Below are 26,776 nucleotides of genomic sequence, written 5' to 3'. Positions count from 1 at the left end.
CAACCCACTGTGCAGTCACAGGAGAGAAGCTCCTTTTTCCCTCTTCTAAATTTACCTGTGCAGTGCTCTGGCAAGGTCCTACAGCTGCTGTGACACATAAAAACTTAAATTGTATTATTATATATCCACTGTTTTGATCCAGAAGAAGGCAAAAAACCCAGCCTGTAACCAGTGCCAATTATGCCTCAATAGGGAAAAAAATCCTTCCTGACCCCACTGGCGATCGGAAGCATTCCCTGGATCAAGGGTTTGACAATTATTTAACACGAATAATAACATGCAAACTCTCTCATGTTTATACTGTATAACAGTACCGAAACCACAATATAACAGTACATGCAGGAATACATCCACGTTTGCTTATGAATATATAATATAAGAACATAAAGGACATAAACACCTGACATGTCACAAAATATGAAAAAACCCCAGTCTGGCTTTTCCCTGCCTTAACTCATTACTTCTCATCCAATCACAGCTACATCTGATTCTGCCAATCTTTAAATATAAACCAGTGTAATCTGCTGGTCATTCAGATCCCTTGTCATTTAGCCCCTGCGTTTATAGCTCCAGGGCTTTCCTGTCTGACCATGGTCAACTAGGGCTGCCACCTGGCTGGTATTTTACCGGCCTGGCCGGTAAAAACCATGGTTGATCCTAATGTTATTAATAAGGAAAAAAGATAAATATATAGGAAGGGGGTATTTTTTTCCAGAAAAGTTGGCAACCCTAGGTGTGACCAGATTATTAATTTGGATGAAGGGGAAACAATACAATATGCCTGCAGAGAGATTTATCTGCAGAGAGATTTACCTTCACAGAGAGCAATTCAGCAGGAGCAGCCCTCTTAGTTTGTTTATACATTGTATAGAAAGAGACCATACAACTGTGACAGCATATATATTCCCCTGTACTAAGCACAATTCAGCAGGAGCAGCCCCATGAGTTTGCTAGTAGCCTGTAGAGATATGTATGTACCCTTTAGGGTTAACACAAGTACAGACTAGTTATTCCATCCTTAAAAATGCTTAGTTTGCTGGATCTAAGGTTTCATTATCTTTTTCTTGGCATCGGTGAAAGCTGCTCCACTGCCCTGTGCAGCAGCAACCTCCTGCCAATTTACATTAACCCCCTCCTGGTGTTCTAAGAATAGACCATGTAGTCTACAGGGTGCCAGTTCCTACTGCCTGGTTTAATCATCACTGCAGTTACATTTCCCAGCCTGGCTTTGTACTTAGATGAGGGGGAATATGCAGCCCTCCGCTCTTTGATGTATGTATTTCCATACCAATAAAAGCTCATTCATTGGCAAGGAGGGTGTGTGGCGCCAAGGAGAAAAGAATATACTTCCTACCAGTCAGGTTCACCTGTGCTTTCTCCATTCACTAGTTGGCAGCAATGGAGTGGTTGTAGGTATGTTTGGCCAACAGCTAATCAGTAGTGGTCTACATATCTCTACAGACTACTGTAACCTATGGATAAATCCTTATCTTTTTTAATGTATACTGCCTTCCTATAACAAAGCTGTAATAGGAATCTGTCACCTTACTGATACTCAGATGGTTGGGAAGGTATGGCCTAAATTGTCAAAGCTCCCTGTATATATCTGGGCACATGTAAGTTCAGTAGCCAGGCAGATTTTCAGTGCAAACTTTTGTGCTTTTTTTTAAGCAAATGCAGAAATCAATGTATGTGCAAAGAAGTAGTATACCCTTTCACCAGCAGAACAGCAGTAACCCTGCAAGCACACACCAGAGCTCCAACACAACCTCTCTCAAAGGTTAAACACAGACTCACAATGATTTCAGTCTGCAGCCTTTTATAGCTTCCAGACTGATCTATGCTGACACCATGTGATCAGCATATACCCTATAAATATTCATTAAGAGAGGCCGCCCACCCCTTTAGTATGTGGCTTCTCTAAGAGCTCTAGGTAAGTGCTTCATGAAACTTTGTACAATCAATTGCACTATTATATATAAAAGTAAAGCTTTCCATGCACACTCTTGTTTATTAACATGTAGCAAACACAGCTTTCAATATACAATTGTTTTAGCACCATTAACATATACTGTGAGCACAGCTAAGCCACATGCTTCAAACAAAGTAGGCCTCAGTTTGTTAGCCAAAACTAGTTTACACCTAAACAAGGTATTTACATAAATTATACACATAGTTATTTACATAGTTTACTGGGCAGCAAAGTTAATTTTTAATTACTGTCCGTTTAAGACCCTCTGCCTGATAATGGAATGAAAGGAGAAAGAGATGCCAGAAAACTATTAAATATGCAACTAGAAACAAGCAGCATAGGACAGCGATGATGGGGCAGGAAGCTGAAGGGGAGGCCACGGTCCAAACTGAGCTGTAGTGCCAACAGAGAGAGAGAGAGAGCCTGATAAACGGAATGAGAACAGCCCTGGGGCAGACAGTGCAGATCTCAGAGCTTCATGTATGGGTAAACCCTGAGAGTAACTTTTACTCAGGGTGGGTTGTTTTTGTTGGGATTAATAGAAATAGGGTCAGGTTTAGACCCAAATAAGGTCCCATGCACTGCAGAAGGCACAAAAAATATTCAGTTTGCAAACTTGGGCCCTCTTGTTACATTAAAACTCCTAGTGTCCCATAGTGTTTCTTTCTGGAGGAAATTGATTCAATTTAGCCTAGTTGGACAGAGCTCGAGAGCTGAGGAATTGTCCACTTATGGGGTATTTTGTGTAATTCTCCATTACAGAATGGGTGACACACGGAAGAAAGTTTTGCAGTCCTACCTGGACCGAATCTTAAAGTTTATAGAGTTTAATGTCTCTGCGGAAGATGGTATGTATGCCTCATTTATTTTTAACTAGAATAATCATTTCTCTTGCAGGTGTCTGTGGGACACATTGAAAATGAAGTATAGCTTCTACCACCAGCAGGCAGGACAATTAAGGAAGAAAAATACTCCTTTCTACTGCTATACCCCTCACTACATTTTTTTTTGTCCTCAAGTAGACCAGATAGAGTTACTCAGTTACTTCAGCCAGCATATATCTGACAACAGGGGCTGACCCAGAGAACTCCCTATAGGAGCATCTCTATGGTGGCTTTCCCATTTAGTGGGATTGCTAGTGCTGGGACTGTTAAATCTCAAAGGAGGAAGCCAGTCAGAAGCTGCACAACACTATTGCTGATATGGAAGGTACACCTAATTATTTTTTCATTTAAGGTACTTTCCTCCACCAACCTAGGCTGCCTCCCTGGCACAAGGTTCCTCCAAATACCCACTTAGTATGCACATTGTGTCTTATCTAACTGCTGGATGAATGTCCTCTTCTTGGCAAACTGACTTGCGCTGTGGCTTGGGCGGATCCCCCGATCTACCGATTTGCATACATCATCTTGTCACCAGCAGTAATTTGAATTTGGTGTCTGAACTAGGATGAACAAAAATTAGTCCCTTTTTCTCATGCACAACTGCAATTCACTACATGCCATCCACTTTCTATAGGCTTCCCTAAGCTAGCAGTATGCTTAGACAAGTTAAGTAGACTGGACCAAAGGATTTCTGACCCTCGGACCACTTGGAAGCTCCTTGTACCGCTGTCTTCTGTGGATAGCCATGATTTTGCATGCCCTCAGACATCCATGCTCTGGGAAGATCAATCTCTTAGTGAGGGATACATTTCTTCCAACCCTGCTGAAGAATGAGAGGACTTACCAAATTCTTTCTCTGAAGCAGTGGACACATTGATGTCTAAGCATTTAAGAACTGGGCAATTAAGGCCTAGAATCGACTCCTGAGTCATAACAATTAATGTTCAGGTGTCTGAAAAAGTCACAACCCATCCTTCCATCTCATGCCCAGGAAGATAACCTTATTCAGTACCACAACAGCGGCAGCGCTGGAAAACCTTCACGAAAGGGTCATTGCACCAGGGTATTTACTCCAACCAGTGCATTGTCCCATGTTGGACCTCAAGCAGCTCAATATCATCTTCTATTCAATTTAAATTTTTCAATTGTTCTATCATCACAGCCATGAATTCGGATGAGTTCCTGTTGGCATTGTATGTCCTTCATTTTCCTTGTCTTTCCTCCCCAGCAAAGATTCTTGTGATTGCCTACAAAGGTGTCTCGATCAATCCTTATCTGGACAACCTTCTCAAGGCAACCCACCCTTCCTTCAGCCAAGATTCAGCTCCCCGTGATCATGGCCACCCTGTCCAGTCTAGGATGGACAATTTACGATGAAAATTCTCAACTTATGTCCCTAGCATTATATGCCATTGCTTGGTATACCATCAGAGTTCAGCAGGTGTTTCTCCCTTCAACTCCCTCAAACATGTCATCCTGTAGTCCAGTTCACCATACTGGTTCTAGGCTTTGTGGTGGTTCCATCTACCCATTTCCATCTCTGTGATCTTCAGTGGAACATTTTAGATGAGTAGAACTATTCGTCTTATCTCTAGTCCACCACCTAAGGATCAAATCGACCTTGTTGTGGTGGCTCAGTTTCATACATCGAACCAGGGGCAGGTCCCTAATGGAGCCACAATGTACTTGCTGACCACTGATGCTAGTCTTCAGGGCTGGGGGCAGTCCTTGGCAACAGCGACAATGTAGCACAAGGAAGGTTTCCCCCAGAGGACAATATTCATCTGATCATATACTGTAAATATAAGCGGTATGTCTAGAGCAATCAAGTCGACAATGCCACCACAGTGGCACACCTCAGCCATCAAGGGGGAGCCCAAAGTCTGCAAGTCCTTAGGGATGTCAGTCAAATCCCAACCTGAGCAGAATCAATTAATGTCCAACTGTCCATCTGTATTCCCAGCCTTGAAAACTGTCAGGCGATTATCTCAGCTGCCAACAACTCAATAAGAGGGAATGGTCTCTAAAGCCAGAGGTTTGCAAGGGAATCCCAAATGTGGGGTCTACCAGACGTAGACCTCACTCCTCCCGATAAAACCAACAAAGTGTCACAGTTCATCTGCCACATTTATTCTGTTGCTTCTGATACCCAGGGAAATCAAGCTGATTGAAACCTAACATTGCTCTGTGATTCTGGAAGTTGCGCAGTGGTCTTGGAAAGGTCGGTTCACCAATCTGGTGACCCTCAGCAAAGCATGTCCCTTGCCCCTTCCAAAGGTCCCAGACCATCTTTCCCTGGAACCAATTTGGCACCAAATATCCTGTCTTCAATTTTACGGAATAGCTGTCAAGGCACAAGTTCTCCATCATAAAGGATTTTCTTTAAAGGCGATCAGTGATGTCCACTAAAAAGCCAGTATTTTCCAGGACTTCTCATTGGGGTCTGGAAGGTGTATTCTTGGTGTACCCTTTGTACCCTTTCCTACTCAGGAAGTAGTGAGGTGTATATATAGCAGCAGGAAGGAGGAGATTACTTTTTGTTCCTTCAGTGACTTGCCTCCTGTTGTGGATGCTATTCCCCATCGTCCCTGTGTCCCAAAGTCATCTTAAAGGGCAAGTCAACCCCAAAATAAGAATTTTCCTGATAAAAGAGAACATAGTTGTAAGCAACTTTCCTCTATACATTTATTTTAAAAAAAATCAAAGCTTTTAAAGTAATTTGTAAAAACAATTGCTATTGAAACTAGCATTTGGTTAACTCCTGGTTGTTATTTTTTAAACAATTTTGCAAAAGTCTTAGTTCCCCACAGACAGGGCTGTTAATCAGATGGCTTGTCTTATAGTGTTAAAACAGACTGAATTTATTGCACCAGCTTAAAGTTTCAGCTACTCAATAACAGCAATGATTCAGAACATCAAACTTGTCACAGGGGGTCACCATCTTGGAAACTGTCTGCGACACTCACAAGCTCAGTGGGCTTGTCGCAAATTATCAAGCAGAAAATGAGGTTGGCCTGTAATATAAGATGATTCTACAGGGCTGTTTATTAAATTCTGATACTAGTTGCACTGGTGTCTGTGCTGTAGAGTAGTAATTTTTTGTATTAATTATTAGTCTTATATTGTGACATTTATATTCTGTGCATACTGTATATTTTGAGTTGGTCCCTAAGCTTAATAACTGATAGCAGCACAGAGCATGTGCAGTGAATCCACAGCAAAGAAGATGGGGAGCTACTAGGGCATCTTTGGAGGCACAGATCTTCCTTGCTAAAGGGCTGTGGTTGCCTTGGGCTGGTACAGAAGCCCAAAATGTAATGCACAGCATTTCTAGCTACTTCTTTAGTTAAGCTTTAGTTCTCCTTTAAGGTGAGTAACACAAATTCTCCTTTTTCATGGCTGTACACCTCCCAATATTGGCAAACATTTTAGGTTATGACCTCCATCTGCTCTAGCCACATCCAGACACACATTTGGTCCACCTTAAACCCACTCACTTTCTAGTAAGTCCTGCCTTATTTGTGGTTTGCAGCTCAAATTTAGTGTATAGGAAGAGAAGGGGGATAGCAAATATAGGAAGGCGAGATTGCAGTAGATTATTACCCAAGATACAGGCCTGTCCAGTACAGTGGTGATGAGAGTTTCATACTACCATAATTCAGACAGTCCTACTCTTGCCTAAGGCCTAGCGATGGGTGAATTTGGGCCGTTTCGCTTTGCCGAAAAATTCTTGAATGTCCTGCAAAATTCGCGAAACGGTGAAAAATTCACCGAATGGCGACATTGTCTCGTTTTTGACAACGGCATCCGTTGGTTTGGACGCCAGTGCACATTCGCTGGCAAAAATGCGCCTGCGTCCAAAGAAACTGCAATTTCGCGAATCGCGTGAATTCACAGCGAATTCGCGACTGGCAAATAAATTCGCCCATCACTACTAAGGCCCTCTAAATACTAAAGATGGTCCTGAGTTTGAGAAGGTTTTCTTTGGGCCCATACTTTCTACTTCAGAATTTATCCAGGTGGCCAGAAGTTTTGAGACTTCAAGGAAGAGATGGCAGCATGTGGAGCAAGAGCTACGGGATAAACGCGAGACTTTAGTGAAATGTGAGATTGAGCGTTCAGCTCTCCAAGTTAAACTCAAACATGCCCGTAACCAGGTCGACGTGGAGATGAAAAAACGCCAGAAAGCTGAAACCAAACTGGAGAAAGCGGTAACTTCCTTACATGAGCTGTTAATTTTATTTTATATACTAAGCATCAGCCTGAGCTTCAGTACTAATAGGATTTTACTTTTTTTTAGCATAGTATTTGCCAAAAATAGTTGTAGGAGCTGTACAACATATATATCTATATCTATATCTCTATATCTATATCTATATCTATATCTATATCTATATATATATTACACAAATATATATATATAGGCTTGAGCACACACTTAGAAAAACTTATACCTGGGTGCAAAACAGGAAGATTTATATAGTAATAGAATGCTGATGCACTCCAGGATTTTTGCTTACTTTATTTTATCAAATAAAGTAAGCAAATTTTAAAGAAAAATCCTGGTGTGCATCAGCATTCTATTACTATATATATATATATATATATATATATATATATATATATATATATATATATATATATATATATATATATATATATATATATATATATATATATATTACACACACAGATATATATCAAATCCACAGTTGTAAGCAGCGCACACCGGAGTTTAAAAATTTGTTTATTTATCAAAAGATTAAAACCATAGGCGCAAGGATTGACATTTCGGTCAGGATCTAAGACCGTTATCAAGATCCAGAATCACATCCAGGATCTTGATAACGGTCTTAGATCCTGACCGAAACGTTGATCCTTGCGCCTATGGTTTTAATCTTTTGATAAATAAAGAAACAAATTTTTTAAACTCCGGTGTGCGCTGCTTACAACTGTGGATTTGATGTATGAGAAGCGCTGCTGCAGCACCCGGTCGCACTCACAGGTCTTAGAAGTGTTTAAATGTCGCGATTGTCCACTGAATAAAGACATTTAAACACTTCTAAGACCTGTGAGTGCGATCTCCATTTCCAGCTTTATATTCAAACTTCAACAAGGACTGCACCCAGGCATAATTGATGACATTTTCGTGAGTGTCGGTTTTTGCTCTTCACTGTACTATATATATATATATATATATATATATATATATATATATATATATATATATATATATATATATATATATATATATGTATACACACACGCGAGCAAAGAAATATATGCGTGTGTATATAAGTAAGTAAATGATATATTGTGTTTCAAAAGCTCAGGTAAATGACAGCAGCCCAGAATATAAACTGTGAATAGCAGACAAGATGGCAAACGGAGGCCATAATCAACTAGAACTTTTCTTTCTCTTGTAGGAACGGCAGATACAGCTGATTGGGGACTTGTTAAAAACTGATGGGCAGACGGCTGTGCCTCTCAGTGACTCAGTGCTGGCTTACTTTGGTGGAAGCCGAGTCAGTACTGTACCACAAGCAGCCGGGAAGAGGTTTGAACTGATCTTTTTACTAGAGGAAACAGCAGCTCAGCCTTCCTTTCCCCTTTTGTTTTTTTGTTATAATTCCACTAAAATGATATAAGAAAAGTTGAAAAAAACAAAAGCTAGAGTTTACCTATCCCAATATTTTTTCACCCACGGGAGTTGCCCTGGTTATGGATAGAGGGGCAATACTGCCTCTGGCAGCAGCGTGTTCAGGCACAGTTTTGCCTAGGGCTGTTGCCAGCTGTGGTGTTTTGAGGTGTACAGCCATATTGGGACACACATGTCTTTCATCATATACATGGCCATACATCTGGCCAGCTTGCTGAATGTGTCAACTTTCTTTACCATTTTTGCCACCTCATCTCTGGGAGATTCCAGAGGGCATCAACTATATTTATTGACACTATTCACTTGACAGATTTAACGCAACCTGATTTATACCTGATAGACGTGTTGAGTAAAATTGGCTTTGGTTGTTATTTACCCGTGTAAGACAGCTCACAGGAAGCATACCCCAGCATTATGACTAATCTTAATCTCTATGTTGAGTTTAATCACCCTCTGTTAATTTCCATATTTTTTCCTGCTGCCCTTATTTCTGCACTATGCTAAGTGTCTCATCAGCTTGGTGCTGATTTAAAGGTTATTCATTGTTTGTTTCTTTTATAAGTAGCAGGTTGTCTGTGGTGGATGAATCGTGCACATCCTTCTTGTCTGACATCAGTTACGACCACACAGAGGATGATCTGGTGAGGTGTCCTTATAGCTAGCCAGGCTGTAACACCATGGCTGCCCCTATGCTAAGTGTCTGTGTGTGAGGGGGATCCCAAGTGTATCTTTATTCTATAAACCCTATGTGTGTGTGTGTGTTAATCAGCATTTTGCTTTTAAGTCCACACTTCATTTTTCTTTGAACTCAGCCCTCAGGCAACATGCGGCTTTTCCACAACTTCACTCCCTCTCTCTCCAACCCTCCTCTGCCCTCTCACATAGACCGGGAGCTCCTGGGTCCTTGTAAAACTGTTTTTCCCTCTTACCAGCACTGTGCCCTTGCTCCCTTCACTCTTCTGACAACTGGTTTATATTTATTAATAAAATAAAACCACAAAATCTCATTCCATCCAATTTAAATGCTAATTTCTGTCCCTTTCGGTGTAACCGGGAGCCTTTCGCTGAGCGTTCAGCCGAGAAAGGTCCCTGTGGGGAGTCTTCTCCCCCCTCCACCCTCTTTAGCTCTCCCTCCCTGCTCACATACAGTGCTCCTGAGAATACATCCTGTTTGTAATTTGCTTTCCTTAATGCTTTTGAACCATCCAAAGCAGCCTGTGGTGTCTCCGAGAGGCAGCATTAATATTTAGCCAGTGAGATGTCTCTGCAGCCAGGCACACATTATTTTAAAGGTTGGGTCACATGCTTGGGTCATCTTCATTTTCTAATGTTTCATCCAGAGAGAGTGTCCTCTGTACCCCGAAAAGCTCACAGCCCACAATGGTGCCTTGCCAAGCTACCCAGCTGCCTTTGTACTTGACATGCAGTGTTTAAGCTTCTAATGTTTATTTCTCTGTTATGATTGAATCAGCCAACATTTAGGTGCTACTGAACTGTGTAATATTTTGTCTTAGGATCTGGATGAGTTGGGAGGAAAGCCAGTCAAGTTAAAAGCCCGGGAGAGAAGGGTAAGTGTGGGCAAAGAGGGAATATTAATCGGCATAGATGCATTTAAAGAGATAATATATTCTCTTCCCATGTTCATAACTGTACACAATATACCTTGCGTTGTAAAGGGGAACGATATGGCAGCTCTAATGCTTATGTGTAAATGCAGACGTTTTACCTTACACGAATGTGAAATGAATCATTTGCCTCACAAGTATCTTAATCTCCCACTTAGCGCTCATCTCTGGCGCCACTGATTGCACCTCTATTGAAAAGGCCACGTCCAAGTGAAGCCGCTGCCATAGTCGCCGAGAATGTGAGTCTGTACATTTGTTCCATTTGTTGGAGTACATGATATGGTCACATTTATATAGTAGACATATAAAGATATTGGAGGTTACGGAGGAAGTATGTGATCATATAAAGGCACAAGGCTACAGGCTGAGTTATACAGGGAACTCTGAGTATCACTCATGTACCCCCTACTGTAAATGATAAGGATATTAGGAGTCACTGAGGGTCTCTGTGGCCATATAAAGGTATGAGGCTTACAGGCTGAGTTATACAGGGGACTCAAGGGGTTAATTGATTCCCGAAAAGCGTCAGGTGTACAATACCAGCAGCTTGCTGCAATAAACCTGCTTTTAATCTGGAGTGCCGTCCATTTCATGATTTGAACTGAGTATTACTCATGTAATGAGGGATACTGTACCCCTACTGTAAATTCTAAGGATATTAGCAGCCACTGAGGGGTTCTTTGGCCATATAAAGGCACAAGGCTGCAGGTTGAGTTATACAGGGAACTCGGAGGATCACTTATTTATTATAAAAATAATGTACCCGTACTGTAATTTATAAGGATATTAGAAGTCACTAAAGTGTTTTTTGACCATATAAAGGCACAAGGCTGCTGGCTAAATGCCCTCATACCAGGCAGATCAGGCATAACTGATTTCTTAGATCACTATAAATTCTAGAACGGGAATGTTAACCTTTTTTAATGTTAAGGCTTTACCCATATATGATGGCAGAAATTAAGTTGACTGGAACCTCAGAAATCAGTTGGGGAAATGACATTGCAGAAGTAGCAGAAGATTAACATTTCGAATAGTCCTGCTATAAATTATCAAAAGTTTCATTAGTATAAATGTCTTCTTGTGTATTATAGAGGAAATGTTATGCTCTGTGTAGGTACATTATTTTTCTTCCCTGCGATTATCCGCTACTACTAATAGAAAATGCCTAATAAGTTATTTGAAATACTGTAATATACTGATGTATATTCAGTTAACCAGCTGGTTAGTTATGAACAACTGACGCTCATATAAACCTTGGTCCACCCAAGCTGCAGATATATTATCCAGACCATGATATTTGGCATAGTTTAAATCATTGCCATTTTTATTAGAGGTAGTTCACCTTTCAAATGGGTATATGTTACATAATGTAACCTTTCAATTTATCTGAATTTAAGGTTTTTTTAAAATAATTTTTTGCTCCTTTTCGGTCCCCTTCCAGCTTTTAAATGCTGCCACTGTCTCTGCCAGCCAAAAACTATTGCTCTGTGAGACTACAATTTTTTTCTTCTTGCTACTTTTTTTTCTATTAAGACTGTCTCCTATTCATATTTACGTCTCTCATTCAAATGACTGCCTGATTGGTCAGGCAAATTGGACCCTAGCAACCAGAGAAGTGCTGAGCAAAGAGCTAAATAATTTAAAAAAAAACACACACAAAAAATTAGAACTGAAAATTGTCCAAGTCATTCTAAAGTTCATTCTAAAGTTCATACAGAGGCGAACGACCTGTATACATGTTTGGTCAACATAACTTGAGTGATTGGACTAGAGAAATGTAGAAGATTTATAACATTTTCACAGGTAAATGGTGAAGGGAAGAGATTTTTAAAAGGTCAGTGTTGGTACATCTAAGGTTCACCTTTGGTGAAATGTCTGGGCCAAGCGGTAGGAACTGCATTCTGGGATAGTCTTTGAATGCTCCAAAGCTGCTTTCTAATATAAACTGTCTGCCCGTGATAAAATCTATATTCTACTACAAGCTGAGCCACAACAGATGCTGAACTGTCAGAATAATATTCACTACTGTGTGACTAGTAACACCGAGCTGTAGCTGCATGTGCATAAACAGCTGCCTGTCTTGTAGGACTCAGGACTACAGTAGGTGTATGTGTTCCAGAACAGTATTCATCAAGCACATCTCACTCTAACAGCAGCAAAGCCATATGACCATTGTTTTTATCCAGGCTATAATATGATGGTGAGAGCATGGGTGAGTAATGTTTCCCCCATGTCTCCCCAGGACCTTTGGCATACCTCTCAACATTTTGGAAATGTTTTGACCACGCCCATTTTTGTGGGCACACCACCTAATTACCGTGTTCATTTTATGAAAGTTTGAACACTGTGGTTTTTGTGTTCTTAGTTTTGCTAAGGAAGGTGAATTGCCCTTTAAGTTGTGAGTCTCCCAAGTTCTCCCAAGAGACCTGCTTATCTTAAATTATTACAGTTGCTTCTTTGCTTATCTTAAATTGTTACAAAAGTATCGAAGTTCACCTGCTGAGTGTTTTGGGCTCGCTGCTGAAAGTTAAATAGGTTTTAGAAACGTTGTATCTTTTTCTGGCTCTTCAGTGCAGGAGATCAAAGAGAAAGTCTGGACGTTTTCAGTAACAATCTGAGAGATGCAAAATTTGCAAGTGTTATATAACTAAAGAGTAAAGGATTAAAGTGATACTGACACTAAAAATTTACTTTTCAAAATATTAATCTACATTAAAAGCTACCTATAGGTCATGTTGATCATTTTTTGTTCTGCTTTTGTAAGTAATTATTACTTTAAAGTTCATAAACCTGACTGTTTTGCCAACCTGACTGTCTCATCTCAGTCTGTCAGTTAGTCAGGGCCAGAATTAGGGGAAGGCAGAGTAGGCACGTGCCTAGGGCGCAAAGCTGGGGGGGCACCAGGCACGTACCTGCTCTGTCGCCTATCCCATGTCCGGTCCCGTCTCTCCCCGACCGATGCAGGAATTTCAGTGCATAAATGCGCTTCTGCTCATGCGTGCGTCAAGTGTAGTTTTGCGCAATCGAGCGTGCTATCAGCCGGCACAGCTCTGGTTAGAGTTTCTAATGCTAACCTACTGCTGTGGAAATATGGCAGCCCCCTCATAGAGAAAGATAAGAAAGGTAATGTAAAAGCATCTGGCAAATACGTTTACGGCAAAAATATAAATAGCATTCAAAGATAATGTAATGGGAAATGTAACAGCATGGAGTGAACACCTTTGTGTCAAAATAGTATGTAAAAACAATGTTATGATAGATGAAAAGGTTTATTTTCTGAATCCATATCTCTTTATGGATATACAATAAATATCTTTCAGATTTTAAGATAACTGTTTTTTTTTGTGGGCAGTTAATAAGCAGCAAGAGAAATAGACATATTTCAAAATGCCATACACTCCCTTTCAAGTGAGCATAGCAGTTGCCTGCTGGAATTTGGATTGGCGGAACATATTCAAGGGATAACTGCTCTGTACATTTCATTTAGCTAGATAAAGCAGTGATTGGTGCATAGCTGCAGCTGTACCATATATTGCAGTTACAGACATAAAGCACTAGGTGACTGGTACATTTCAATCTGCCAGATAGAGATTGTGACTTTCATAAATGTGTAATAAGATGTACATAGAGCCTTCTGTGTGACAGACATCTTTTGTGCAGCCTTACTGGTGCGTGAAGCTCACCTAGAAAACCCAGTATATTTTGTTTTAGATTTTTGTATTATACACTATCTAGTTCAGTGATCCCCAACCTATGGCTCACGAGCAACATGTTGCTCTCAGTGGCTTCAAAGCAGATACTGTACTTATTTTTGAATTTCAGACTTAGAGGCAACTTTTGGTTGCACAAAAAAGCAGTTGTACTGCAAACAGATCCTCCTGTAGGCTGGCAGTTCACCAAATAGCCAATCACAGCCCTTATTTGGCACCTATAGAACTTTTTTTGCATGCTTGCGTTGCTCCCCAACTCTCTTTATACAGTGTCGGACTGGGACACCAGGGGCCCAACCAAAAACCTTAGACCAGGGGTCCACTCTCATTACTAATATTCATCTCCTCAATCAACCTCTATTCTCCCAGTTTGTTTTCTTTACATACTATAATCTATTATTCCCTCTATTTAGTCTTTGTTCTCATAGAAATAGGGAATGGCCATGAAATAAGTCAAAAGTTTAGCAGCATGAGGGCTCACTGATACCTGGGCCCACCAGGATTTTTCCTGGTATCCCTGTGGGCCAGTCCGACACTGTCTTCATATTTGAATGTGGCTCGGGTGAAAACGTTTGTGGACCTCTGTCTAGTTCTCTAAAGTAGGCTCAATAATTTTTTTGTTGTAAAAAAAAAAGTAGTAACCGTTTAATGTTGAATTTAATGAAGGCTGAATGGAGCTCCCCAGTCAGCTCAGTTGGACCTTTTATAGAGGTACTGTACTGTCCCTACTATAACAGAGACTGTGCTGAAATTGAAGCAGGAGTGGCTGCCTTGCACATCACAGAACAAACATAAGTAGGAAGGCAGAGTGCAGGATGACCCATTTTGCAGTGGCATAATAGACTCTGGGAAGGGACTGTGGCTGTTGGATAGCAGGTATAGTAGGGAGAGATGGTGCCTATAGTAGCAGTGGGATAATGGACTTTGGGAAGGGACTATGGCTGTTGGATAGCAGATATTGTAGTGAGAGATGGTGCCTTTAGTAGCAGTGGGATAATAGATTCTGGGAGGGGACTTTCAGTTGTGTGTTGGTCATGGTCACAACAATAGGGCAGTTGGGTGATGGTACTTCAGTAATATTTGGAGGGGTATAAGTAGCCCATTTCAAAGTTTTCGTGTGTATTGCTGATACAAATTAAATGAAAATATGTGATATAGATGCTGCATTTCTTTCTACCTGGACTGAAAAGGATTGTCTTGGACTTGTCACTGTTATACTTGGCATTGAAACTGATTTTGTGCTCTTAAAGACAAGGTTATTACACATCAGACTTGTACATTTATTAATGCTATACCTGTCGTTTATCAACTGGAGAAATATAGATTCATGCCCATGTCCCCAAGAAGAGTACCCCAGATATTGGCTATTTCAAGCACTTATTCCAGTAATGTTAGGTACACGAATATTATCAGTTTGAGCATAATAAACAGATGCCAGAACTTGATCTGTATGCTGGAGAGATGCTGCTATCTGCTGGCCAGTACTATAAATGCTCCAGGGAGTGTATAAGCAGATTTAAATTTATTCTGTGCCCAACACATCTGGAGTTCATTACACATACAGTAAATGATATTATATGACACATGCCCCAATGTGCAGTGGCAAAGACACCTATTTGTCTCAATTTGAAGCTGTGCCTAAGTTCATGCCCTTCATGCTCTCCCTCACCTTTACTTAATCAGACACCCCATAGGTAGAATCCTGTGAAATAAACCAAATCTTTTTATTTTTTTTTATTTTTTTTAAATAGTTTTCATTGCTTTTTCAACAAAATTAATCAATAAACAATAAGAAAGAAAGATTAATATAAGGCATTAATATAAAATTGATGGGGATTCATACAGTCTCCTCTTTGTCTGTTAATTGCAGAATTTATGTTGGTATAGTCCATGTCCTGCCTGGCATATTAGGGTGCACACATAGTGATCAGTGTAATTTGCAGAATTTTAAGGAACACTCCTTAGAGTCCGATGAGTCCAACCAGGGATGAAACAAAATCCTTTTTAATACACACGTATCAATTACCCGAAAAAAGGATTTCCACAAATAAGCTTTGCAGGCTGCTTTTTTTTATTTTGTTTTCTTTTCAATACTCTGGGCAGGTTTGGAGGCTTGATCCTGGCACACAAACTGGTGATTTGGTTTTCCCTTTGTTTGGGTTGTTATGGACAAGTGGAGGCAAATTTGTCTAGTGCCTAAACCTTTATCACCCTACCTATAGTGATTGAAATAATATTCCCTATATACATTCATTACACTTTTTCAATAGCTTTTGTTGTATTTGTAAATGTAATTGCTATTAAAAGCAATATCTGACTTGTATATGTTCTCTGGACTGCTGGTTCTGACTCCTGAAACAGCGTAGTAGAAGCCAGCTACTTTTAATGTGTAATTAATCTATATTGGAATGTTGCCTAAAATTACATTTACTTTCTTAATGCAATTTGGCTTTACGGGAGGATATAAATCCATGTACAAAGCTGATCTTGTGTTTTTCTTTCTCCCACTTGTGACCTCTATTGGCCGTAGACCTGAATAGCTGGCCATCAGACCTTTCCACATGTGTGGACAAATTTGTGCTCTTATTACTTAGATCTGTGGAAGGTTAGTCCATAACAAATACACCCTGACTCGCATCCTCCACCTCTAGCACAGGAAGCCTTTCAGCTTGTGGAGCTGCGACTTGCATGTCACCGTCTATTGGCAAGCCTGGATAACGTGGAGGGGCCTGTAATCCCCTATTACAGGTCAGTAAGCTCAGGTTCAGTGAGATAAAAGGATTTTGCCGGTATCATGCAACTTGTCATTGGCGGTGATTGGTTTTTTCATCAAACATTTCAGTGCTCGGCTTGCTTACATGTTGCGCCAGTGAACAGATACAAAGAGTATGAAAGGCGAAGTATGATCCAAGACTTCAAAGTGCTGCTGGGTGTGAGAGTGATTAAAAAGAGCTAGAGCCGGGGATTGCTGCTCAGATCAATAAGAAATATGTTTCTGTAGTAGAAAGATGATGCACTTATGTAAAATGCAACTAAAACAAAAGGTCAGATGCAGGGAGGTAGAAATTGCCATTAATTTATTGATGCTGAATCTGGTGTACAGGCAACTCCATTCACTTTAGAAAGGGGTGTGGTTGTGTGAGCCACATACTTTAATTAAAGCAACTGTAATCTCTCCCCCAGGGGTGCACCAGCTCAGGGTACCACTGCGTGTTGGTACTTTGGGGTTGAGTACTAGTGGCTTCCTTGGATGAAATTCCTTTCTGGAAAGTATTTTGCTTCCAAACAGTGAAACTGTTTCCGCCATTCCATAATACATCCATGCTGCGTTGGTACCCATTAGGGCTCATCCTCTCATTGTGACCTTGTTTTTATTGAGGCTTAATAATGTAACCGTTCCATAAAAAGTCCAGAAGTCCTGAATAATTATACTTTATGTATAAATGTTGAAATTATATATGAAATAACGTGTTGGAAAAACAAAATTAAATCAAAGAGAGAAAAAAAAAGTCAAGAAGTGAGTTCTATATTATTTAGTAATGTGCAGTCTACTAGGCACTCTTCCACCTTGGGCAATTCATAAATTTGCATCAAACGAGCAGCGATGCTCACTAGTCTGGGACATCCACGTCTGTTTTCCTGGTCTGTAGAATGAAATGTGGGTAGATGCCCCCTGAGCAAGGCAAAGCAGTAGTGTTTACCTAATGGCACACTAGTTGTAGCTTCTCTATCTACCAATGTGCTCTCATCTACTAATGCCATGTCTCTGCACTGACAGGCACAGAGTCGCCTTTTTGCAGCATGGAAATGTGAAAAGTGCATTTTCATACCGATATCCGCTCTATGTGCCATGTCAAACAGAGACATGGCAGAGAGGATGGAAGCACAACAGTTTCTCTCTGCAGGCGGAGAAGCCAAGGCACAGACCAGTGTGTCATTAACCTTAGGGCATCTACCCCCACTGCCAGCTTTGGTTTCTGCTCTGTAAAGCATAACTGCATTGGCACAGCATGTAACCATTGGGCCAGTTATCCCAATGGTTACATACTCCTAGTGAAAGTGAGAAGTTACACACTGATAAATGAAGTTCCATTTGGTTGCTTTCTGAGAAATGGGCCATATGTACATAGGAATGTGCTCTAGATCAAAATGAACTGTAGGTTATCATGAAGAGAATGTGCATATTACTGCAACTTTAAACAGCGTGTAATATGCTTTTTACAGTGTTATTATGTAATAAGCATATGATTGACTTATAACAAAGGGTGCAATTATGTAACTGTGTCTCTTGTTTACAGGTAAGGGAAACAGTTATATCAAATACCACTGTGCTGGTCACAGATGCAGGTCCCATCCATGCCATTTCCACTGTGGAGGCTGTTCCCCGTCGGAGATCACGCAAAAGCCGTGCGATTTCTTCTCTCCAAGGTAATCCCTGCCCAAGGATGCACCGTGCTCCTAATTTGTTCTGTTATGATATTGGAAGGTCTTGTCCCCTTTAAAGGGCTTTAAAAGTTTAATAAAGCAGCAGTACCATCCCCAGGTCAGACATTCCTGTCTGAACATCCTATTATATGATGGCAGAAGGGAGTGTGTGTGCCCTAGATGTTTAAAGGGAATTTGTCATGATTTTTATAGTGTAGTTTTAATTACAGTGTACTTTGCAATCAATTCATTCTACCATTTAAAATGTTATTTCTGAACCAACAAATGCATTTGTTTTTAGTTGTAATATTGGTTTGAAGGCAACCATCTCAGTGCATTGTGCCTGATTCTGTGCTTTCAGAAAGAGCCAGCACTTCACAATGCAATTGTTTTCAGATAAGCTATTGTTTCTCCTTCTTGATGTAATGGCCAAACGTTGTTTTACTATTAAGTGCTATTCTCATATCCATCACATGGGAGCTTTTTTAGCAATATCAGAGAGGGAGCTGTTATCTTTACCTTCACATTGTTCAGCTGATGAGCTACTGGGGGGAAAGGGATGGGATGACATTACTTGCAGTGCAGCAGTAAAGAGTGACTGAAGTTTATCAGAGCACAAGTTACATGGCCGAGGGCACCTGGGAAACTGAGAGCATGTCTAGCCCCAAGTCAAATCTCAAATTTAAAATTTAATCTGCTTGGTCTTTTGAAAAACTGATTTAAATTCAGGATTCTGCTGGAGTAGCTCTATTAACTGATAAAATTTTGTAAGACACATTCTTGATACAGAATCACTTTAAGGGTCATTGTATGACATAATGGAAAGGGGGTGTGGTCATGCTAATATAGAATGAATAAGGCACATGGGGTCATATTTGATCTACCCTTAAAACAGCAGTTAGGAATTGCACCAGTATGGAAGGGCTATGGCAGGAAATGTCCCACATCTTAAGGTGGCCATAGACATAACAAGTATGATCTTTCTTAGAAAAGATCTTTTCAAGAAAGGTTGTTTGTTTCAATACACATGTGTAGAGCTGAATTGTCAGATATACAGGTAGAAACAATGGATTCTACCTGTATCTGACGATTCAGCACTAAAACAATGACTGATGTTTGGGAGCCTACGAAGGCACCCGATCAAAAGCTGACCAATATCCGTCTTCTGCCGGCTCTTTTCCCGCCATACATGCACCGAATATCATATGAAAATATGTTTGTATGAAATTATCTGTGCATCTATGGCCACCTTTAGAACCCTTACAATAAAGACACATTGCTGTACTGATGTTAATCTGTTAATCTCCTTGCTAGTCCCACAGCACTATAATTGCCTTATTCTTTTACATGCACTACTAACTACATAGTGACATAGTAAGTTAGGTTGAAAAGTGCAACCTTTTATAACTATATATACAGTAACCTGCATAACTGCTAATTGATCCAGAGGAAGGCACAGCAATTTGCCTCAGAGGGGGAATAAATTAAATCCCGACTCCAATATGACCAGTACCTGGATTATGTTGTATTTAGAACTATTTTTAATAACCCTGTATTTCCTCACTTGCTAAAAAGCTATCAAACCCTTCATGAAGCTATCTAATGTATCAGCCTGTACAACTGATTGAGGGAGAGAATTCTACAACTTCACAGCTCTCACTATAAAATGTGAGAACCTTCTTTCTTCTAACTGGAATAGATGCACTTGTTTCCTGGAAGGACCTACTGGTAAATAAAGCATTACAGAGATTATATTATTCCCTTATATATTTGTACATGATTATTATATCACCCCTTATAGGGGAAGGAAACCTCGTCGGCGCTAACCCCCCTCCCCCCTCCCGTGTATTGCCCCCCCTCCCTCCTCCCCCCTGGCCTACCCCTGCTGCTGGGCAAATGCCCCTAACTTGTTACTTACCCTTCTGTGCAGGTCCAGTCCAGGGAGTTCACAGGCGACATCTTCTTCCACGCGATCTTCTTCCTCCTTTGACCGGTGTTTTGGCGCATGCGCAGTAGGAGCATTTCGCCGGTACGGCGCCAAGAGTCACGCGCATGCGCAGTAGATCGTACCGGCGAAACGATCCTACTGCGCATGCGCCGGTCAAAGGAGGAAGAAGATCGCGTGGAAGAAGATGTTGCCTGTGAACTCCCTGGACTGGACCTGCGCAGAAGGGTAAGTAACAAGTTAGGGGCATTTGCCCAGCGGGAGGGGTAGGCCAGGGGGGAGGAGGGAGGGGGGCAATACACGGGAGGGGGGTGGGGGGTTAGCGCCGAGGAGGTTTCCTTCCCCTTTAAGCGCCTCTTCATCTTAAACAACCCCTGCTTGGCCCGTCTTTCTTCATACCTGAGACTTTCCATACTGTTTAACAACTTAGTTGTCCTTCTCTGGACCCTCTCCAATTCAATAATATCTCATTTGAGAACCGGAGACCAAAACTGTACATCGTATACAAGGTGGGTCATTACCAACGCTACAGTGGAAGAATGACCCTCTCCTCCCACAAATCTATGCACCTTTTAATACAGCTCAAGACCTTGTTTGACCTTGCAGCTGCTGATTGACATTGACAGCCAATTTTATTTATCTACAAGGACTCCAAGGTCCTTTTCCATTATGAATTTGCAGAGTACAGTCCCATTAAAGTCATAAGTGGCTTGCATATTTTTACATCTCAGGTGCATGACTTTACATTTATCAACATTGAGTATCATCTATCATCTGCCACTTAGATGCCCAGCTTGCCAATTTGAGAGGATCCTGCTGCAATTATGCCACATCCTGGATAGAATCAATTGGGCTGCATAGTTTTGTGTCATCTGCAAACACTGATACAATACTTACAATACCCTCCCCTAAGTTATTAATGTTCCATTAACAACCACCCGCTGTACCCGATCCTGTAGCCAGTTTCCTATCCATGTGCAAACAACTTCACTAAGACAACAGACTTTCTTTAGAAAGCAGTGGTTTGTGGGGCACTGTATGAAACGCTTCAACAAAATCCAAATAGATCCCATTTACTGCTCCCCCAGCTGTCCAGCATCTTACTTACCTCATCATTAAAAGTAATCAAATTTTGCTGACATTACCTATCCTTCATAAAGCCATGCTGATCACTGCTCTTTTAATGCTTAATGCCATTCCCTGGGACATAATTTTGAATGTGATCCCTTAACAAACCTTCAAATATTTTGCCCACCACAGTTGTCAAACTTACTGGCCTGTAATTGCCAAACTGAGATCGTAATCCTTTTATAAGTATGGGAATTACATCATTTTTTTTCCAATCCATAGGTACCATATCAGATGAGAGTCTGAGAAAATCAGAAATAGAGGCCGGTTTAAAACTGAACTAAGCTCTGTCTCAGTACATGAGTGTATTCCATCAAGCCATGGTGCCTTGTTCAAATTAGTTTTGAGTAATTTTTGAGTGAGTTATGCTACTGCACTTAGCTGAGATTTCTTAGAAACACAACCACCTCCCCCTCCAAATTAGCACTTCCATATTGGGGTTGCTGGGCACTAGGATGTGTAGGACAGACTTTGCATGTTATCATTATACAGGGATCCCCCTTTGGTTTTGTAGAGTAGCTCCCTGCCTGCATTTTATTTAAGGCTGATATGAGGGGGGTCAGCATGGGATAATAAGATGTCCAGGCTGCATTCGCTAAACCGCATACAATGAATTCTGTGGTGGCTTTGGAGGTGACAGTGGCTGGAACTGCATATGAACCAAAACAACATATTTTGGAAATCCATTATTTTCCCCTTTTTTTTTTTTTAAGAACTAGATGAGGGGCATTTTGTTTGGGATTTAATTCCCCTTTCACATCTTTCAAGTTAACAGAAGATCAAGTGTTCCAACCTCCCCAGTCTCAATCTGCAGGGCAGCCGCACGGCGCAAGGTAGTAGTTTTAATATATGGAGCAGTCAGAATGGGTTATTAAGCGTGTCCCTGACTAAGCCGACAAGTGAACCCTAAACTAAAAAACCAAAGATCTAATTTAGTCATGGAAACAGCATTAGCCTGGGGGGTTGCTGCTACCTTCTCGTTGGGAGGAGTGCAGTTTTGCAGACAAGCTCCTGGAAATAGGGTGATGACTACATAAGTCTGGAACAGAGCTGCAAGGCCGTTCATGCAGAAAGCCAGTCGCCTGCTTCTTTGAAATGTCAGCTGTTCTTTAAAAAGTAATGGAATGAAATAAAAAGGAAAGCTGTGTTCTGCGTGTAGATTTATGTGATCTGTGATCAGACGCAGGGTGCTCTTGAATATTAACAGTTAAGGGCCTGATGATTCAGTTCCAATAGGTAAAAAATAACTAAAATTGTCCCTAAAGACACCCAGCTGCCTCATTTATCTGAGGGTCCGTTGCTCTTGTATAAAGATAACCATAAAGCAGGGCAGGATTGCTGCTTACAATGGGGATCGGATACAGACTGTGACAGAATACTCTGTTATACAGATAGCTAAAATCTCAGCCATAAAGCAGGGCAGGACTGCTGCTTACAATGGTTATCAGATAGGATCTGTGTCTCTGTGACAGAATGCTCTGTTCTACAGATAGGTATAATATCAGCCATAAAGTAGGACAGGACTGCTGCTTACAATGGGTATCAGATATGTTATGTTTTGGGTAGCCGAGGATGAGTAGGGTATAACAGTGCTTTATTAGCAGGCTCATGCAGGCATTACACAACAGTAACTTTCACTTTCACTTTTAAGCTGTCAGGAAGTATGCACAGTATAAGTCTGGGCACAGTGACATCTACAGGCCATTTGTATTAACACCACAAGATAGAATCTGTGTCACTGTGACAGAATTCTGTGTTATACAGATAGCTAGAATCTCAGCCATAAAGCAGGTCAGGACTGCTGCTTACAATGGGTATCAGATAGGATCTGTGTCACTGTGACAGAATGCTCTCTTATACAGATAGCTAGAATCTCAGCCATAAAGCAGGACAGGACTGCTGCATACAATGGGTATCAGATAGGATCTGTGTCACTGTGACAGATTATTATAAAGATAGGTGGAATCTCGGCCATAAAGCACGGCAGGATTCTTTTTAGAGAGACTGTTTTTTCCCTTTGCAAGAGCTTGTGTTTTATTCTATTTTTTTTTTCAAATGCACATTTGTTTAGTTCCATTCTCTGATGAAGAAGCAGTATATTGTTGTTTGGTCCCATTGCACACAGCATATATACTCGACCAGTTGACAAGAAATGCAGATAAATAAGACTCACTGAGCAGAATAAGCTTTGCCAATATGTTTTACTGGACATTTATAGAAAAATACAATGGATGTGATTCTTTTTTTAGAGACAGAAGATATTTCATGCCTTATGAAGTTCAAACCTTTGTTTAGGGGGAACAGCTCCATTTTTATTTATGGCACACTGTTCATATGCTGATGGATCTACAACCTCAGTACCCAGATCAAATCTATCGACGGTTTTTAAATCCAGTCTGGCAGATCGAGTTTTGATTTCTAAGTGATCGAAGGGCCATAAGGAACACATAAGGTTATTAATAGCTCTGCTCTTTTTCTGCCTGGAGAGTCTGTTGCAAGAAACCTCTTAGGATTCCATGATTAGGCCCCTGGCTCAAGTGCCTTTCAGTTGAAGGGGGAACGTGCTTCTCTGTTTAAATTGTTCTGCGGCTCTGCCCAGACCCATGTAACGACAGGGTTACATTGCAACAGTCTGCTCCATCTTCTATTGTTGGAATGTGCTAAGTGCCTTTCCTGTTTCAGTGCAGACTCTTGTAGGTTGAATCATAGCTTGTTCTATGTTTTTGAAGGGGATGTAAACCCCAAAATAAAATATTGCCCAATGAAAGAAAATATAAATGAAAGCAACTTCCCAATATACATTCATTCCACATTTTCACTGGTTATAAAGTTTTATCTGTAAATGCAATTTCTGTTGGCCGCAAGGAAGCAAAGTGTAGTCACAGTTCCCTTTTCACTTCGTGCTCCTCCAGTCATTCGCTCATCAGCCCAAACAACTGACACAATAGAAAGGTGTCCATACACCTGTAATGCCCCTCTCACAGTAGCAGTTCTGCTCACTGGCTGGATATACAGCATACCATAAAGGTCTCACCATGTACTGGTGCCAGGTTATCATCCCACCATTCCCAAAACATAAGGACCTGTTGGTATTATTATTAAGCAGATTGTAATGCTGTTATTTTGTCCTGTGTTTGATTTAGATCACACTTCAGTGTTACCCCAAATTAATGAGGATGAAAAAGAGATGGAACCAGAGATGGTTCCAAACCACCCGCCAAAGCCAACCAGGACGCATGTATACTTATCCAGAACGGTGAGAAATATAAAGAATGGTTGGAAAATGTGCTATTTTGTTCAGGGCTGTGGAGTCAGTACATAAACCCTTAGACTCCGACTCAATTTATGGTATCTAAAACTCCTCTTTTTAAAGAAACAGTAACACCAAAAACTGAAAGTGTATCAAAGTAATTAAAATATAATGTACTGTTGCTCTGCACTGGCAAAAGCTGTGTGTTTGCTTTAGAAAGACTACTAAAGTTTATATAAATAAGCAGCTGTGGCCATGGGGGCAGTCATTAAGCTGTAAAAAAGGAGAAAATACACAGGTTACATAGCACATAACAGTCAAGCCCTGTCTAATGTTCAGTGTGTGCTAACAGTATATTATATGTTAATTACTATAAAATGCTTAAATGTTTCTGTTCCTTTAATGTACTAATGTATTTTCCATGTAAAGAAGTTAAATACACGGCATACAAGGAATTTTATCACTGCCAAAACTCAAACATTTAAACCACATCCTTTGGTAATTCTAAAGCGAAATCAAAGTTAAGGTGGCCATAGATGTAACAATTATGATCTTTCTTGGAAAAAATCTTTCCAAGAAAGATCGTTCATTTCAATACACACGTGTAGAGCTGAATCATCAGATATGCATGTAGAAACAACAGAATTCTACCTGTTTCTGACTATTTAACACTTACAATGGATGATGTTTGGGTGCCTTCAAAGGCACCCGATCAAAATTTTCCGTTCAGCCCATTCGACAGCCAACCAATATCCAAGTCTTCTGCCGATATTGTTCGGCACTTTTCTCACCATACTGTACATGCACCGAATATCGTACGAAAATTAGTTTTGTATGACATTCTGTGCGTCTATGGTCACCTCTAAACCAAAAACAATTCGAAAACCTAAAACAACTTGAATATTAATTGAACCTGCTTATAGCTCCAAAATTAACTAAAGTATTGTTCTTAGAAACAGAATTGCTTTTGCCATTTCCTCCTTCATAAAAGTTCTTAAATCTGATTTGATTGTTTTCATTGCTTGTATTTAAAGTTATTATTAGGAGTCTGTACATTTTTGGCAAAATCCAACTCCAGATACATTCAGTCCCCAGTAACATATGAGATAGGGTCTGTAGGTTGATTTTATATGTAAGTTGAAACATATATATTTACTAATTAAATGCAACAAGACAGATGTTTGTCTTAACATAGTATTTATTTTTACCTTTCTGTGCATATGTATTTTTAACTTTCTGTGCTCTGCAGTAGACAACACACACCAGAGGGGATTGGGGCAGGTGGTTTATTAAAGCTAAATACTAATAAAGGTCTAGCAAGCCATAGTTTGTTACTGTCATAAGTATGAGTTGTCGAGGACGCCCTGTCCCCAAAATAGCTTCCAACTCCACTACTCTGACTTTGTTTTATGCTGGCCACAAGGGTTACATTATCATTTGTATTTAACATTAGCCTTTCCCCAGCACTTACCCAGCTACAAAGCTCTGTGTTTTTCCTGGTACTTTTCTTCCCATGGTCAGGCAAGAAGCTAGGCCCTATATGCAGTCTTTCGGAATAAGCCTTCTTATTATTTAAGGCAGCCATACATAAGCCAATATTGTATAGTATCGAGGAGATTGGCTCACATGTCAAATGACAGGTACTGTATGAGAGGCCCCACACATTTCTGTTAGTTCACTCTGACGGTCTCAATGATTGACACATCAGGAAGTAAAGAGGAGCTGCAGATCTCTCCACCTCCTCAGCTGCCATTGCATTCACTGGCCAGCCCAGTGCATCAGCAGATGAAAATTTAAAGCTAGGGCCAGACAGAGCCGAAATCATCCTGCTGAAATCTGCAGACCGATTTCAGCCCCTACCATGAGCGGTATCTGCCTTCTTCATTCGTGTCCAGAACCATTGTGTTGGCTCTGGCGCAAACACACTCGGCAGATTCCAGCGAAAACATGCAGTGTTCGTACCAGAGCCGACACAATGGTTCTAGAAGTGAAGGAAAATACCACCCATGGAAGGGGCTGAAATTAAGCCTGTAGATTTCAGCAGGCTGATTTCATCCATCCCCGCCCCCATCTGGCCCTAGCCTAAAACCTCCAGCAAACAGATATCTGTGAATTGGACTCATCCAGACAGCAAACTGTACTGAAAATCAACGGTAAGTGTATGTCCAGCTTTTATTT

At 40.7% G+C, this 26,776-nt stretch overlaps 1 protein-coding gene across 1 annotated transcript in view; it reads left to right on the top strand.

The window, feature by feature from the left end:
• Positions 1-1,911: 1,911 nt before the first annotated feature.
• Positions 1,912-26,776, top strand: part of racgap1.2.L (Rac GTPase activating protein 1 L homeolog) — a gene marked incomplete at its 5' end in the record, with an annotated part of 33,155 nt that continues 8,290 nt past the window's right edge. The window contains 9 exon segments of the mRNA NM_001092956.1: positions 1,912-1,933; positions 2,735-2,820; positions 6,865-7,067; positions 8,283-8,413; positions 9,078-9,156; positions 10,030-10,083; positions 10,299-10,379; positions 18,149-18,278; positions 24,492-24,604. Coding sequence (NP_001086425.1) covers positions 2,736-2,820; positions 6,865-7,067; positions 8,283-8,413; positions 9,078-9,156; positions 10,030-10,083; positions 10,299-10,379; positions 18,149-18,278; positions 24,492-24,604 — 876 coding nt within the window.

The sequence above is a fragment of the Xenopus laevis genome, chromosome 9_10L (assembly GCF_017654675.1).
Source record: "Xenopus laevis strain J_2021 chromosome 9_10L, Xenopus_laevis_v10.1, whole genome shotgun sequence".
In the NCBI taxonomy this organism is placed as follows: Eukaryota; Metazoa; Chordata; class Amphibia; order Anura; family Pipidae; genus Xenopus; species Xenopus laevis.
This window is presented reverse-complemented; position numbering and strand designations above follow the sequence as displayed.